This window comes from Rhodnius prolixus, unplaced genomic scaffold, assembly GCF_049639745.1.
Source record: "Rhodnius prolixus isolate KJV_2025 unplaced genomic scaffold, Rpr scaffold_5, whole genome shotgun sequence".
Taxonomy (NCBI): domain Eukaryota; kingdom Metazoa; phylum Arthropoda; class Insecta; order Hemiptera; family Reduviidae; genus Rhodnius; species Rhodnius prolixus.
This window is the reverse complement of record NW_027411624.1, coordinates 32523983-32542758: the sequence shown is the minus strand read 5'-3', so window position 1 is coordinate 32542758 and position 18776 is coordinate 32523983. Positions and strand designations below refer to the sequence as shown.

General features: G+C 33.2%; 1 protein-coding gene across 5 annotated transcripts in view; it reads left to right on the top strand.

The window, feature by feature from the left end:
- Nucleotides 1-18776, top strand: part of conu (Rho GTPase-activating protein conundrum) — a 169196-nt gene that overhangs the window by 127854 nt on the left and 22566 nt on the right. The window contains exon 1 of one of the 5 annotated variants that reach the window (XM_074136895.1): nt 16958-17079. The exons of the other annotated variants lie outside the window; for them this stretch is intronic. Within the exon in view, the coding sequence (XP_073992996.1) occupies nt 17067-17079 (13 nt within the window). The 5' untranslated portion in view covers nt 16958-17066. Of the gene's footprint in view, nt 1-16957; nt 17080-18776 lie in introns of those variants that run through there. 5 annotated transcript variants of the gene reach the window in all.

The following is an 18776-nucleotide window of genomic DNA, read 5'->3' as shown; positions in this document are numbered from 1 at the left end:
TTTGGAAATCTTGTACGCTAACAAGTTAGGTAATTGTTTCCTTTTTTGGCGGCGTAATTTCTAGACAGTCGCTTTATTTTGGAGAGTATCATCTGAAAAGTAACGTAGGTCCTTTTTCTGCGTGGCATTTTTGCTATCTTATATCGGCTATCTAATTCCAATATGTTGTAAATCATTTTCTAGATCCTGTAACACCACAATCTGGGTCCTTCTCACAGCTCTGCTTATATCTCGGACACCTTTGCTTTGTTCTACTCTATGTAAGTGGCCCAGCTAGTGGTAATCATTTCAGTATTATGGTTTATGCAGACTCGTGAGGCTCTCAGAGATTGGATCTGGGGAGATGATGAAAAGAACTGGGTGATGCTTCCTGGGGGTAAAACACGGCAAGAGTGTTATGCCCTTGATGTGCTAACAAAAAACCAAAGAGACTCTGGGCTTGGGTAGAAATCAGATCACTCTGATTACAGGCCTATTCACTGGGCATAGTAGGTTCAGGAAGCACCTGTACAAGGAGGAGGCTTATTAGCTCGGAACCGTTGTGCAGATTGGGCCAGGAAGAGGAAGAAATGGCCTCTTAATTGTTCTTCGTCTGCGTTGCAATCGAGAGACTGCGCTACGAAATCTTTGGTACCTTGAGACCAAAGGAGATGGTAGCGCAGAAGGAACTGGCAGGGAAAGTCCTCAACCTTTTCAGAAAGGGAGGTTTCATCTAATAGACTCAAAAAGGGAAGGCACAATAAACCTCTTTTGGATGCGGTGCCGTGGGGCATGGGTCTTGTCCCGCTTTTTCAAAATCTAAAAAAAGATCTAAAAATGGTTATGCAGAGGTGTTAATCTACAATAACGCTACATTGTTTTATGAACAACTTAAGCTGTGAATAAAGGGCCAATTCTATAGAAATGCCTCTCCCTAATCGACAAAATGGGATTATCCAGCTACCTAGTTGTACAAAACATCATTGATTACCCATTTATGTTGTATAATGGGCGATTCTTTCCCAAGCTGTGCAGTATCCTCGACAGTTGAAGATGTTGTCCAAAATATCAAGCAGATTTTTTTGTTTCAAGAAAAGAGTGGTTTAGATCTCTCAAAAGATCGGGCCATCATACGTAAACAATGAAGGGGAATAATAGATTGATTCTGTGTCCACTGCTGACTTAATAAATTATTTTGATTTAATAGTAATAATAAAAAAAAAGCACTCCTACTTCAGCATTATATTTCGCTAACATAGTCAGGTGCCTTAACTTACGTACACATTATTCCCTAAAAGCATGCATTAAAAAACGTTAGACGAGATTACATTTCCTCACGCATGCGCTAAGGGAAAGTAAATAAATTCAAAAAGACTTTTACAGGTAAATCCTCCTAAATATCCCTAGAATGGTTTATTTTTGTTTTTTACTTGGTAATTGTTATTCAGTTCCCTCGTTCTTTGTTTTGTAAACTAAAGCTGGATAGTTTGTCTGTTCGTTATTCACTATTTCCTTGTAGCATTCCTTTCCTCTGTGTCTACCACTCTAGTTTTAAATGTTTTGTCTTTGTTCGTATGTTACGTGCACGCACCTATGTAGGGCAATTGTTCGGCAACTTTCATTCATAAAGAAAAGGTATTCCACAAAAAAAAAATGGAAAAAAAGTAGTTTTTAAATTTAGTTTAATTTTTTGTGGTCATTTTACTACTTTTAATTATCACTTTTGCCATGATAGCCGAACGGTTAGAAGCGCGACCTATAAAACTTAGAGAGTTATTGTGCTATACCAGGGTTCGATTCCTGGTCTAGCTCACTTGGATTTTATTTCATTTTCTCTAGTTGCCTTCGTTTTATGACGCCCCTAATTTGGTAATTGGGTCATAAAAGTAAGCCTTAAAAAAATAGCGATTACTTTATTTCTTATAGTTTCTGAAACAGATCACGATAAGCTCTATATAAACAGGCACAATCTGATCAAATGCAGCATCCTCGTCAGCAGTAATTACTTAATTCATCTTGCTTTATAAGAATAATTAATTATTTTAATTGTAGAAAGCAAAAAGGGATAATAATCGAACTACTACCGAGTGTAAAATGGATGTTTCAATTGAATTAATTGTAGGTTAATTGAGCCGTTCACTGCACAAATCGATTAACTGCACTTTTTGAAATATCTTAAATTTAAATATCAAAGCACTTGTTTCAGTCATAGTTTTTATATTTATAATAAATTTCCCAAAATAATAAAGAATAACACATTAAATAATAAATAATTTTTTTTCAGAAGCCATATTGATTAACTCCGTACTCTAATTTAAATCGTTGTAATAATTCAGTTCAAATTCTGTAGCAGGCGCTGAATGATAACGGTCAATTTATTTGAATTTATATTATAAACAGTAATTTTAAAAAACAATGTACATTATTTCATCGCATTTCTCCATTATATTCTAGTTTTTGGTGGTAATCGAGTTGTGCAGTGAACAGCCCAATTTTAGAGTAGATGTCGTCTGCTTGATGTGGTAAGCAAACGAAATTAAGATTGCAGGGTAATTAACGTGATTGAATCACTATAGATTGGAATTTCTCTTTCTCGATTTGGGCAAAATAGATTGTAAAAGAAAAGCCTATTAGTAAAAAAAAATCCATTGTGAAGATTGTAAAAGATCTATTGTGGCCTCCTTAAGCGTGCAATTTGATTGTATTTGTGTCGTTGCATGTGTCTGTACAGTACAAAGTCTGTGTATTTTAAATTACTAAAAATTTCCTGTAAATTTACTTATTTCAAATACTTGCTCACATCAGCTTATTATTTCTAGAAAGGCTTTTTGTGTATACTGAGTGGGATTGATTGAGGCGCCAACGTCTTGAATTGTTAGCCTGGAATTTTAACTGTTCAATCACAAGTTCCCGGAAAAAGTGGCTATTCAGAGAATAACAATATTTTGGTTTTTCGACTTTTAAATGTTTTGTTTTTAGTTTTGGGTAATGCTTAGTTTTGTTTTGTTTTTTTTTAAATTTTCAAATTGGGCCAATTTCATTTAATTGTGATTTGTTCTCAAAAAAAGTCTAACCAAGAATAATACTAGTCTAAGTCCTGTTAGATTTTAAACTGGTATAAAATTAGACCAGTTTATTGCAAGATGAGACCCTACAGATATAAATAAACACTCTGCCTAAAACGTTTTGGACCAGCACACATTATAGTTACATAATGCAAGATGCAAGTTGTCATAGTTTCATTTCATTGCCAAGGCCAGCATTTTAATTTTTACCCATCTGCTAAAAACTTATTTAACAAACTTCTTTCAAAATTGTTTTAATTACCTGTTCTCTTCTTTTATTTTCTCTAACATAAGAAGGAAGCATTGAAATCGTGAACATACTCGCTTTGATGTTTGCACCGAATGTAACGGTTTTCTAAGGAGGTCTGAATATGAAAGCAAAAAATAGTTTTTACAAATTGCTATGAATGTTTGTCTCCATCATAACTGAATAGCTTAAAATCGCTTTGTAGTTTCTGTTTCATATTTTTCTTAGATGCTAGCAACTTTTGAGGCAAAAAAGATCGTAATTACCGCTTTTTTAAATCAATTATTATTATTATGATTTTCTCCGGAACAAGGCCTATGATTTTTTTTTTTTTTTTGAAATAGTTGATTGTGCCTAAGTAGTTCTATTTTTTTAATAATTTCTTTTTCCGGCGCATCTACAGCCTGGTCATTAGCGCCGTCTCGTCAGTTAAAATCCCCTCATGCTCGGATGGTACCTCCTCCTCACTTGTTACATCCTTTACAGCTTCCATCGGGAAATAGTATGGGAGCCGAGAAACACTGGAGCATATCTTCCCTCGTCAACCCTTTGACGGAGTGGAGAGAGTTGCTGATATGTTGGCACCATCCTCTCTCGAAGTAGTTCTATTATCTTTAATTGGGTAATTTTCCGCAGGAAAAATTCGATTAATGGCGAGAAGGATATTGGACATCTCTCTAAAGTGGCACTTCACTGAAATATAAGAACTTATCACCTATTAAATACAGTAAAAGCTCCTTATTCGCGCTTCCTTCATTCGCGTTTTCACTATTCGCGGATTAAAAAAATGCGACCCAATTCCTATATTCGCGGAAGTACACTATGATAAAAGGATTCCAATAGGTATCCATCCCAATATCCTTTGTAAATGCCGTCAAATGGACTAATAAAAAAAGTAAAATAGATCTTATTACAACTTTGCCTAAAGTATGTTGTTAAATGATATCGCCGAGGACTTTGGCATAAGCCGCCTTCGCCGCGATCGGTGTTTTTGAGAATGTAAACGCACAGAATGAAAGCAATTGTTCGTGATCCAGCAATAGAAAAAAATGGAAGTGGCGTTGTCATTATGGATCGAAGACCGCAACCAAAAAAGGGTGCCCCTGAGTGGTCCAATGGTCCGGGAGAAGGCAAAGTATCTTTACGCTCATTTTAAAGAACCTGATGGTAGTTGTAGAGGCAAGTTCAAACTTTGACTGCAAACAAAAGCTTTTAAAAACTGCCAAGCAAGAGAAAATTACAAAATTCTTCAAACCATTGCCTAAGCCTTAAGATAATTAATCAAAATGTTCAAAAACTTCAATTAAATTGATTTTTTTATATATTTGTTTTTTTTTATTTTGTCACCTAGGAACGTATCCCCTATAACCCCATATAAATTACCATTCCGTATTCACGGTTTCTGTATTCGCGGCATATTTATGGAACATAGACCCCGCGAATAAAGAGCTTTTACTGTACTTACAAAGACTAAGTTCATAACAATAATTGAAAGATTAAGTAAATTTACTGACGGAAGTGCATTTCACTGAACAGATTTTGGTAATTTTGTTTGCGATTGTTTTTATTTATTTTCCCCGAAAACCTTTGAATTGAACATAATTATAATTAAAATAGTCAAGTATCTTTTCAAAAAGTAAAAGTAAAGTAAAGTAATCGCCTATTTTTTCAGGCGGAGCTTAACGACCAACTACCAATTAGGTGTCGTGAACGGAGGCGGACTAGCAAACATACTTTACTGTAAATTTCTTTTATTAACCATTAAATAAAATCCAAGGCCTAAGGACCGGGAATCGATCCCAGTACCACAATACATATTAGCTTTACAGGGTCTCGCCTCTAACCGCTCGGCTACCGTGACGCCTAACTATCTTTTCAAGAAAATTTTAATTAAATTGCGAGTAAGATCAAGTCGTGTGAGTCTTCAGGGCACTTTTTTCTTAAAAAATAAAAATTACTGAAATTATTAAGTAAAAAGGTTTGAAGACAAAAAGATCTACACACTTTTGTCCTATATTAAATTTACATATTTTGCAAATTATTACCTACACAGTATAATTATCTTCTCCACCAATTATCATACTTGATGCTAGTTTACAGCATGTAATTATGTATAAAAATTAGCAGGAAATTTTTTTATTATTAAATTAGATTGTGTCAACAATTAGTTTAATTTTGTAGTCTTGTAAAAACGTCATTATTTTGGGTGTAATTATAATTTTATTTTTTGGCAGGTTTAATATCGTTTTAATGACTATTAATGATTGCCAGTGGTGATTATCTTGGCAGAAATATCTTCTAGAACCTCTGTGTGGCCAACCAAAACGGCTTAGCATACTCTTCGCTTAGAATGTGCTGCCCTTTTGGTGATAATTGTGAAGATATAGCTTCCATTTTGTTTTTGAGTGTGGTGTTGCTGTAAATCAGTCTTTCTCAAAGTGGGCAGGCGATAACGTCCTCCTAGTGGGGCGCTGGAGGCCTACAGGAGGCGGTAAAGGGGCCCAGAGAAAGTTTGGGGGGGATGTTGAAGTGGTTGTAGGCTGATTTGTGTTTTTCTAATATTTTAATATTAAATCAACATCTACCCACTTACACTACAATTTCGTTAATTTTCGGCTACTAAAGGCAATCCCGCAATTGTACCCTGGATTGTGGTCGATTTGTTCAACGATTTTTTTTTTATAGCATCACCATCGTCGTATTTATGTGAACGTGGATTTAGTGCTAACTAGAAAGAGAAATCGTTTGCATGTTACCGACCGTGATGACTCCGGGGCTGCTTTTTCAGTAAATTCAAGCCTTATATTGGCAAACTTGTTAAAAATTATCAGATTAATGCTTCACATTAGATTAGTTTGAATCTGAATACAAGTTTTTCTAAATATTATTTATAAAATGCGTTTTATTGCTCTAATTAGAACAGTCTCATTTAAAATGTAAGTTAGAACTCAGAAACAGGATAAGACTCATATGGCTCGCTATAATTCAATTTATTTTTTCATTTAATTCATTATTTCTCCATCTTCTAGTTTTGACTAGTAGGTTGAGTTTTATTTTTGAAGTTCGTCCCTTAAAGAAGATGTTTTTTTTAAAATAACACTTCTGAATTAAACTAAATTTAAATATATCCCCGAAACATACAATAGATTTGAACTAAACAGAATTAGTTATGTGAGTATAACGGTACAAACATTTACTATATATCCTATAGTTACAGTAAATATGGTGACCACAGTTATTTTGTTTTGTTATTTTGATTGGTAGCTATATTTTTTGGTTTGACCACAATATAATCCCAGGCCTAGGTGGACAGATATTACTACAATTCAAGTTGAATGAAATAAAAAAAATACAAAATGTAGGACGAAATAAACCAGCCATTCTTATTCAAAAATGTTTTTCTAAGGAGATCTTTTTGTAGCTAGCTGTAGCCTGGAATACGGGATTATAACCTGAACAAGTGGAACCTCTCTCGCCTCTTTTATTTATCCTTAATTTGTGTCAGCATTAAAACTAGGATTTGTTTTAATTTAAGTAAAATAGAAATAGAAATTTGAATTGTCTCACCGTTAGTTGGTCCTTCTGTTCACATACGCTCTCCATTCCCTGTAGACGTTTGTTTTTTGTTTCAACATTAGGCAATAAAGAGATCAATTTTTTTAAAAATATTCCTTGTTAACTTCTTGCTTCCAAATGATTAATTCAGGTCATAACACAATTTCTTCGGACATAACAACGATAACGATAGTTCGTATGACGATTTAGTGTTGTAACTAGAATTAGGAAATTCGGAAAATTTTCTGTATTATACAAAGTATATTATAAAAAGTGTTAGCCTTTTACTATACTATAAGAATTATTACTAGATACAAAAATTATAATTGAAATAAACAAACTTAAACTGTAATTAAACAAAATAAAACTGCAGGAGAATTTAAAAAGAAAAAGGAAAAAGGAAAATCTCACTCAATAATACATAAACTGTTCTTATCTTTTGCTCATATTCGAAAGGAAACAAAATAAGAGGGTCGTTTGAAAAGTCCGTGCAAAAATAAAAACTACTTAATTTTTTGGGGTAAACCTTTTTTATTTTTCAACATAGTCTCCTTTTAGGCTTATACACTTCTTCCAACGCTGCTCTAGTTTGTTGATCCCTTCCGAATAATAGGATTTGTCCAAGTCTGAAAAATAGCCATTCGTTTCTGCAATCACCTCCTCGTTTGAATAAAATCTTTTTCCCACCAGCCATTTCTTCATATTGGGGAACAAATAGTAGTCCGAGGGAGCCAAGTCTGCAGAATAGGGGGGATGATGTGAAACGAGTTGGAACCCTATTTCCATTAATTTTGCGACCACAACTGCTGAGGTGTGAGCTGGTGCGTTGTCGTGATGGAAAAGGACTTTTTTGTGGGCCAATCGTGGGCGTTTTTCTTGCAGCTCGGTTTTCAAACGGTCCAATAACGATGAATAATATGCACCTGTAATAGTTTTACCCTTTTCCAGATAGTCGATGAGGATTATTCCTTGCGAATCCCAAAAGACAGTCGCCATAATCATTCCGGCCGAAGGAACGGTCTTCGCCTTTTTTTTGGCGCAGATTCCCCCTTGGTAACCCATTGTTTAGATTGTTCTTTGGTCTCAGGAGTGTAGTGATGTATCCATGTTTCATCCACAGTGACGAAACGACGCTTAAAGTCCTGCGGATTCTTCTGGAACAGCTGCAAACCGTCCTTGCAACACTTCACACGATTTCGTTTTTGGTCAAGCGTGAGCAATCGCGGCTCCCATCTTGCGGATAGCTTTGTCATGTCCAAATGTTGGTGCAAAATATTATGTACCCGTTCATTCGAGATGCCCACAGCACTAGCAATCTCACGCACCTTCACTCTTCTGTCGTCCATCACCATATCATGGATTTTATCAATGATTTCTGGAGTAGTAACCTCAACAGGGCGTCCAGAACGTTCAGCGTCACTTCTGCCCATATGGCCACTCCGAAAATTTTGAAACCACTTATAAACTGTTCTAATCGAAGGTGCAGAGTCACCATAATGTTTATCAAGCTTCTCTTTAGTCTCCTGAGGCGTTTTGCCTTTCATAAAGTAGTGTTTAATCAACACACGAAATTCTTTTTCGTCCATTTTTTGAAAATCACTCGACTTCCTCGATTCAAACGAATGCCAAACACAAAGAAATAGACCGATCTGGCTGAAACTTTGTGTGTGTTTTTCCAAGGGATGCTACTAACTAAACATAACCTCGATACGCGCCAGTGGTGCTATCTCTCTGACTTCGTACGGACTTTTCAAACGACCCTCGTAAGAGGTAGCTCAGCGAGACAACATATGATAATAAACAGGAACCAAGACAGTACAAAATCACAGATTATTCGTTCGCATTACCGGCTAAAGTAACATTGTAGATCTAGTGAGCACAGACTGGACATCACTCTTGTAGCAAAGCACTACGTAGTCACATTGCTTTAGTAAAAAAGTTATACATACACACATTAAAGCCGTTTTTGCTCATTTTCAGCAACTTTTTTCACAAAATCTATTAGATCTAGGTTGTTGCAAAAAAAATTACAGTTATAAAGGAAGATTTGCCCTATATTTTAAAGAAAATTTGGGAATTTTATCTTTTATAGAAAAAGAGAAAAAAATTGTCAAATTTGGGTGTTTTTCAACGTTACGCTTTTTCGTGCAGTTTTTGATGATCAACCCTTATATACAACTGTCCTACCGGACAGTTTTAATTCTTTGAAAATGCTGGAAAAAGTAGCAGCAAAAAGTCTAAAGGGGGCTCAGTACAATGGAAGCTGCCCAATCATCCGAGTATTGTCAGAGACAATTATTTTCTTTCTCTGATATTCTTTTTCTGATCTTAAAGTAGAAAAGGTTAATTTTATTCAGGCTAGATTACGTATTATTGGTAGCTACGAACTTAGAAATGTTGGCTAGACACAGTCTACAAGCCTACAGATAAATATTATATATATATATATATATATATACAGATGTCTGGTATTTAGCTCGCCGCTAGACATGCCCCGTTCTAGCGCCCGATAGACCCTTAGAGGCTGATTAGTGTTTTTTAGATGCAGCTCTGTTACAGAAATAGAAATTCCATAATATAGTTGGCAACTTAGAGAACAAAATATTTTTACTGTTCTGGAATGTTTAAAAGTTCCCATATTGTAGACTTAATCTCTAATCAAAAAAGCTATTTTTTGTGGGTGGAGGTTTCCTAAAATTGGTCCAATTTTTGAGGAAATTTGGAGAAAAAAAATGGCCTAAAAATTCCTTTCAGCAAAGCGGTACCTCTGGTTACCCAATTTTGGTAACCTTGGTGTGATGCTGAAACCGAAAATAAACTTTTATTTTCTGTGATTTTCCATTTGTGGGTTACAATGGGAACTAAAAATAGAAAAATCTACCCCAGAATACGTTTTGGACAGATCAAAAATCAGGATGGTGCGGAGAAACCGTAGGCCATTTTTACATTGCCGGGCCACAAGTAGGAGACTTAGTCTTTCTATGTAATGGTGCCATGGGATGGTAAGCCAGCCCGCTGGAGTTCAGTCTCACGAGCTGAGGAAAGTTTTGATCATGGTCGAGTGGTCGAGGTTTCGCAATGATGATATTAGAGTCCTCCCCCATTCTTATCTATTGTGCGGAAGACGGATGGTTTTGGTTTTGCCTTCGTCCACCATCTTCTATTCTACCACAATAACATGTTTAGAATTCAGACGTAAAGCTTGTGGCTACATAGAACAAGTATTTGTACTAGAAACAAATTAAGTTTTGCATCTTATCTCTTTTAAATAATCAGGTATAATGGTCGAAAATAGATGTTAATTATATTTTACAATCAAATAAATATTCCACGGGTTATTTATGGGTATGACAGCCAAATGGTTATTTTTGGAAAATAACCTTTGATCATGCCAGATAGCTATAATCAAACTAAATGTTTATTAGACTATTTATTGTACAATATTCATAGCTAAAAGACCCTAGGGTAAACAAATCAAGATTGGTAATCGTGTGATAAACATATCGTGCTTTAAATTCATAAACTCTAATCAAAACAAAACAGAAAGAAATCCATTCACTTTGTTAGATAATTAATTAATGCTATTAATTTTTATTGCACTTTAAAAACTACTTAACCAATGTTTATTTATATGAAAGAAGTTTTATTAAGTTCCTATAAACATAACCTCAATATAAACCAATTGCTATTCGCTAAATTCTTCAGATATTATTATTTGGGCTAGGAAAAATGGTGTTTCAAAAAGAATTACTAACATTAATTGTTCATCTGTTTTTGAAATTTATTAAATTACACTTCCTTAACGAGTCATTTTTCTTAAAAAGTAATCAACCGTTTACATTTATGTCATTATCCCATTAAAAAGAAGTCAGGGCTATGTCAGAAATCGAATGCTAAACAAGTAGTGAATACCTTGATTGGCGATTTACAACTCTTTTTAAAAATATTTATTCTGATCTGAATTCATTACTTTTCCACATATAAAATAAGATCATAAAAACAAAAATAGTTATTTATTTAACAAGTGCGGAAAGTAGTACTTTTCCTCATACGAAGCAGGGTTTGCACGCACGAGCGAGCGAAGCGAGGCGAGTGCAAGTGCAAATTGCCGAGAGTGAGGAAAATACTTTACACTCGAGTTAAATATTATATTTTTTCTGCAACCATTAGGGTTATTAACTAAAAAAAAAAAAAAACTAAACAGGAATCACTAGAATCCATTTTAAATTTCTATAAGGTAACACTATAACCTTTTTAACTGTTATATTTAAAAATATCTAATTATTTATTAAAATATTATTTTTATTTCTATATTCCTTTCAATTTTTATTTTATTTTTTAATATTCGTTTTTTAATTATTTAGTTACGTTAAATAAGCTTATTAAAGTTTTACAGAAAATATTTAATAACAAAACTTCTTATATCAAGGAAGCACAATAAAGTTTTTCCACTCACTAGTGAGGAAAGTGACACTAATGGGAATTTTTCCCAACTAGTGAGGGAAGTTGGGCATTACACAGCTGATTTTAATTGAGTAATGAGAACATTCCTACATGGTTGCAGAAAAAATTCTTTTACATATTATTTGAGCATAAACATAAGAATTAATTACAAAATATAAAAATAAATAATTAATAGTTCAAACAAAATGGCCTACACTTGAATTGTGTATGAGCCAGTAAATACTTGAGTTAAAATGAAAGGAGAAAGATTTAATTTTAATGGATAAAGTTTTCCTAAGTACCTTGAACTTAAAAACCAAACTCTGTACAGAATTAAACTTCTTATTTCTAGAAATAAAATTAAGATAACAACAACTGATAGAAGTGGAAGTAAGGACAACGAAACAAAAGATTCTATTGTATTTATGTACGCATTTATTGTTAATCTTGTTTTCATATTTTGTGGCCAAATGTTTATCTTCAATGTCTAGCACGTAATGGAATTTTAGTACCGAGGAGGGGGGCCCCTTTTGTTTTGTTTCATTTTGTTTATTTATTTATTTTAATGTGATTATTGATAAATTTTAAGTTTTGTTTCATTAAAGTTACTTGTACACATTTCTTCATTATTGCACTGAACATAGTCAGACAATTTAAGCTGGACTCCCCCTTCTTCTACGGTTTCTTTAATCATCATCATCTTCCAATGAATAACATTTCCTAAATCTGGTTACTTTAGGATCATTACACTATTCTGGATTATTAGCACAGTTCTTCACCAATAATCCAGTTCTGCAGGTTGATGCATTTGCTGCGCTTTGCTTCTGCGAGACCCTCCGCACCTACAACGTAGCTATTAATCTAGTTTTGTTAATGTGAGAAACAAAATAAACATGCATTCTCTAATGAAACGGGACTCCTTAGACAACGTCCTTAGATGATTGTTATTTAAATTATTTGCTTACCCAATGAAATCACCCAGTTTTACCATATGAATTGTAAATAGAACGAATTTCTATTTTTTTTAAAAGAATAAGTTAAAAAAAAGACTAGAAGAATAACAAAACTCTGCCAAAAATAAATAACAGTTGACCTTCCTTTAAGATAAAAAGATTATACAGAATCTTCTTTACTTGTCCAAAATGAAACAAAACCAAAAGACATTACTTATGTGTGATAATGGCCAGACGCATCTTTAATGAAGGTCACAACAGTTAACAATAAAACCTAAATGTAAAATATTGTTTAAAGGAATTAACATATTTAGATTCCCACTTAACAAAAAAGCTACGGTTTAAAAAATTCAAGTATAAAGCTATGTAACAGTTTGAGCGCTAAAGTATACCAATTTAAAAATAAATCATTGTAATTTTTAACAAAATTTGAAAAAAAAAAAACTGTAAAATCGATTTTGCAAAATGGTATTTCCGGTTGATCAATTTTCTTTAAATATAGAATTTTTGTTTCTCATTTAATCCTAATTGATGTTTAACAGGATTGAGTCCATATATTACAGCGAACTGGACTGCTACCAGACTAACCCACTACCCCTCCCTCAAAAGTGCCCTTAATCGAAGTATTACAAAGAAATGTTTTGAATAAAAGTTATAGAGCTATTTGTGAGCTATAATTATACCAAGTTTGAAGAAAATCCAAAAAGCGGTTTTTGAAAAAAAGTTAAAAAAGTGAAAAATCTATTCAGTAAAGTGGCACTTCCGGTGGAGCTATTTTGACCAAAAATTAATCGTCATCTCCTCTAGTTGAACCTGAATGAAATATCAAATTTGAAGTTTCTGCGATTTTCCGTTCTCGAGATATAGTGGAAAAACTAACTGCAGAGTAGTAAAGTCAGTCCCAAACCTAAGTCATCAAGGCACGATGGGTTAGAGAATACAAATTCTAGGAATCACTGGATCTGTAACCCAACCTGCCTTGGCCGTGCTTTAATATCATTATTTCTCTCTCTTCTCTCTAACTAGCCGAATGCGATCGGTTTTAGTCGGCTATTTTCGGTTCTATTAATATTAATTTTATTTCCAATTTGATTTTTAACATTTAATATGCACACTCACACGACTTTTTTTATTTCTATTGCTAACAAACCGAATGCGATCGGTTTCTGTCGGCTATTTTCGGCTCTATTGATATTAACTTTATTTCCAATTTGATTTTTAACATTTATTATGCACACTTTTGTTACTAATATTTTACCAAATATTAGTTACTTTAAATTACACAATACACTAATGAACTGAACTAATGCATTCTTATAACAAAAAATAAAATAACTGAACGTTTAAAATTCACTAAACAAATTGTGCATTCTAAAATTTCTTGAATGAATGTTTTATCATTTAGTGATAAAAATAATATAATAAAATTTAAAAAGCATCGATAACAAATACTAACCATTTCATTGTTTTAGATTTGCTTTTGTGTTTAGATTTTCAATCATTTGTAAAAATGTTCTAAGCTTTGTTCTTTATTTAAAAAAAAAAATTTTATTGTTAGAAGCTTTTGTTGTTTTTTTTATTGTTATTAACTATCTAGATGTTAGTTTTTAACACAATGTTGTCCTGAAGTAACTTTTTTGTTATTTCTAAGATTCAATTAAATATTTGCATTAAATTTAACTAAAATTTCAAGGTAAAATTAAATCACTTTTTCATGTTTTTCCCTTTTTTATTACAGCCTGTACAATTGTTCTTTGGTGTATATTTATATACATATATCTGTTGTGTAATCAGTAACTCGTTTCTTTTATTCATTTAAATGCATTTTGAATTTGACCTGTCTACTGATTTTTTAAATGTTGGGATTGTCTAAAGATTTTTTTTACTTACAACAAAACATTAGAAAATGCTATGACTTTAGATTAAGTTATTTTTAAATATATGAGTCTTGTATTTTAGTAAATTCGAGAAAATTAGGAGACGTCACAATATGAACACATATCAGCTGTTCAATCGACCAATTTCTCAGTTGGGCTTTTTTTTTTTTTGTATTTGACAATGACGATTGGTATCTGTTTCTATCAAAAATAGATTTTGTCCAATTTTTCTGCAGAATTTCTATTTAAAGTTCATAGATAATCGTTTCTCTTCTAGTCGCAAAGAGTATAATAATCTCTTGTAAATGTCGTCCAGCTAACCTTGAATAATAATTAAAAACAAATGTCATAAATTAATTTTAATTTATTCTTTATGAAACGTGAGATTGTTTTTGTTTTGTTTTTTGTTTAAATCTGTTTCAACAAAATAAAGAGTTCCACCCCGTTCTGGTATCCGTTGTTCTAAATATTTTAGTACAATTAGGAAATCCCATAATTTTATATTACCTATCTAAATAATAATAATTAGATAATTATTTCTGGAATGAAAGTGTACAGAACAAAACTAACCACAATACAGGTTTAACAGAATTACCGCTTTCATCCTGTTCTCAGAAATCGTTTTGTTTTAATAATATTCTGGATTTTTTTTTTTGTTAATTAGGACATTTACTCAGAAGGAGTTTTTGTGTTTACTTATTTTATTACTTTGTATAGAAAACATGAAAATCCACTAATGATTGTTTTAATATCTTAATAGTTCTTATAGTTTAAACTGGTCAATATGCAAAATACTAGACTATTTACTATCGTACTATTTACTATTAATAAAATAGTTTCTATGTTTTCTATTCATGTCTATCAAAGGTTAAATAGTGGAAATTTCCACTTTAAATTAATTTTCTTACTTTAATCTTTTGTTGCTCATTTTATTGGTTTAATTAAAACCATGTGTTTAGTTTTGTAACTCCATTTCCTGTATTTCTTTTGATCTATCTCTTATTTTCCCTGTTTTTTGTTTTTGTAGTGCAAAGTTGTGTTGGTAAAGTTTATATATCTCTCTCTCTCTCTAGGACGTTGCCCTAGTTTTTCATGTTAAGTATGTTACGATTACTTAGACCAAACTTTATAGAATTAGTTGCATTTTATTGTAGGCGCACAAAGCTGTAATCGTTGACATTGTCCGATAGGCCTTTTGGTATAACCAATTTTTCGAACCTTTCTGTAGTGCTTTTCCGGCACCGGATACTTGTGATAACATGAAATTTTCACCATTTCACCACATAATTATGCTGAGATTATTTACGAGGTGTGGCTATTTAAGTAAATAACAGAAAAACTATGCATGCGCCAAATCCTAGCGATCGACACAGCTGTGCAGCGTAAAGCCTTCTCTTTCGATTGCAGCGTGTCACGTGTTTGCAAAGAAATCTGTCTGACCGGAACCGTCGTTTGTGTAAAAGGTGTTAGCTTCGTTTTGCCGAAAACATGATACTACACATGTAGTAGAGCAACGAATTGTCGTGAAATTTCACATCAAAACTTGGTAAAACCGCTACTAAAACTTATCTTTTATTAAAAGAAGTTTATGGCGGTGAAATGTTAATCACGTGCGCGAGTTTTTGAGTGGTTCAAGCGTTTCCAAGATGGCCGAGAAGACGTCGGAGATGATGACCGCCTGGGTCGCCCTTCCACGTCTAAAACGGATGAAAATATCGATTATAATTGAATCAACATTACTACCGGTGAGGTGCTTGCCCAACTCCGTGAAAGAGTAAGGAAAAAAAACGACCCGATTTGTGGAAGAACAAGTCACGGGGTTCTCCATCAAGACAACGCGCCAGCTCACACTGCATTGTCTGTCGCAAGACGTTTCTAGCCAAGTACAAACATCCCAGTTCTAGGCCTCATCCGCCTTATTTGCCTGACCTGGCCCCATGTGACTTTTATCTGTTCCCTAAAGTCAAATCCGCATTAAAAGGAACACGATTTCAGTCCGTTGAAGCTGTGAAAGAAAAAGCGGCATGCGTCATGCTCAGGAGCTCACAGAAAAAGACTTCCAGCACTGTTTCAGAACAATGGTAAATTCGCATGGAGCGTTGTAGGGATAGAGGAGGGGTGTATATTGAAGGTGATAATAACTAAATATATTTAAATTTAAAATAAAATGTTTTATAGCGATAGTCTCGTTATTTAATAGCCACACCTCGTATTACGGTATGAAATAACTTGACTTACATTAATAACTTTCGTGAAGTCAAATATAAGTGTTTACACTTCTATCAATGGTAGGTATTTATTAAATTTAACCAAATAAAATCTAATCTAATCGAATTTAGGCGCCTGTATTCATGGTTGCAAAATATTTAATTGCATTTTCATTTAGTCACTTCCCCAAAAGCGATACTGTCGGCTGTGTTTTGATAGAATTTTATTGCCAACTTAATAATTATTTAAAAAAAAAACTATTTTCTTAAAATGTTTATTATAGCAAGAAATCTAAAAAATAAAAATTACGCACGAGTTTATAGATGAATCATAATGTTTACAATAATTACTTACAATGAGCTACTAATTAACTCTAATTATGGAGCAACGTACTGATGACATAGATGCAGTGTAAGCAGTGCAATTTCAAAGTCCAAACGACCACCTTCTCGCCATAGTAATTGTTTTATTAAATAGGCGTTTTTTATAGTTTTTGATGCCATTTTTTAATTTCAGTAGTTGAATAAAGCAACTGTTTATTCACTGGTTTCACATTCTAAATATTTTTTTTAAAAATATTAATAAGTGATTGCTTTTTTTTTCTCACGTTATTTTTGCAATTTTAATTTTTGTGAGAAATAGTTCAGTTTTAAAATTGGTGCCCAATTATTTTTAGCATTAATTGTTAACTTAAGTTTCGAGCTCATCAAACAAAGTTACTTCGCATGAACACTTGGACATGATATTTAACCGTAAGTGTTAATTTTTCTGTATTTTACTTGATTTCATTTATTCAGGCGCGATGTTAGTTGGGCTGATAGGAAAAATTGTTACCGCAATGCTAAGATGTATTGCGATACTTTGATAACCCGCGTCTTGGTCTCGAATATTATTTAATGTTTAAAATTTATCCATCCTTCGATCGGATATTGCACCCAGGTTTGCTCTAGAAACTCAAGGGCATATTTCCGTTCACTCACTTCCTCATCTTGAAGCCCTATTTGTCAGAACGTTATTTTCAAATTCAAATCGGGACATCATATTTAGCTAAACATCGTATTGAAGCGGGTGTTGCTCAAGGAAGCATCTTAGGATCTATCCTATATGTTATATACATAGCAGAAATACCAATCCATCCTGAAACTGTCCTTCTAACTTATGCAGATGATACCGCTATACTTTCTCCTCACATTGATCCGGTAACTTCACACAGAAACCTTCAAACTCATCTATTTTCTCTTGAGGAATGGTTTAAAAAATGGAAAATCAAGTTAAATGAAACCAAATCTCAAAATATTACTTTTACTCTCCGCCGCATCACTCTTCCTCCGATCTTCTATGACTCAATTCCAATTCCTCCTGCCAATGTTGTCCGTTATCTTGTGGCTTTATTTAGACAAAAGACTGACTTGGATCCAAGCACACACGACTTAAACGAACTGAAGTTAACAGACTCTATCGACTACTTAAAAGACTACTAGACCAACGTTCAAAACTTTCACTGAATAACAAACGACTGATTTACAATTCCATACTAAAACCCGCCTGGACGTACAGTATTGAACTGTGGGGTTCAACGAAACGTTTCAATCTTCAACGAATTCAATCTCTTCAGTCTAAAATTCTCCACACTATCGTTAACGGCTCCATTTTACGTTTTAAATCTTAACTATCCACACAGACCTGGAAATTCCGTTTGTAGGTCCAGTTTGCCTCGAACTCGTTATAAAAGTTTTCATCAGAACTTGTAATTCTCATTTCAATCCTCTTATCCGCCAATTATCATCTCCCAGACGATTAAAATCAGCCTGTGGCCTCGCGATTTTCTCTCTTCTGAAGAGAGTAGCTAATCCTGGGAGAGACGACTTAGGGAGTGTTATCACTGGGTAACTCGTCCCCTCAATTAGTGGAGTTTGTAGTGGTATCAGCTATTGTCATTGTTACTTATGGCGTATCTAGCGCTGGTGTAACTTAACTAATAAATTAAAAAAAAAAAAATATCCTATTTTAAAAAATAATAATTGACCGCAACTGCAGGGTACAAAAAAATATTTATTTCCGTTTCGTCTAGCAGGCAAAAAGTACTTTTTTTTAAGTTTCTGGGTAGCCTTTATAGCCTTCTCTGTAATGCAGTTTCAGTATATAAGTTTTCTTATATTATTTAAACTAAAATCCATTTTAGTTTGATGGAAATAAAATTAATTACTGAAGTAATAAAAGTCTTTATTTACATATTCGACAGCCTTGATTTTTTCCTACTTTAAAGCTAATTTATTGTGTTATTTGTAAAAGTAATGAATTTATCTACCGGATGTAGCTTGTATATCTGAAAAATTTCTTAATGTTTTAATTTAACCTTTTAAATATGTTTTAACAAAATATTATAATTTTTTGCGTTATATATGTTAATTATATAAATTAATGTACATATTTATTTCTTAAATCTGCC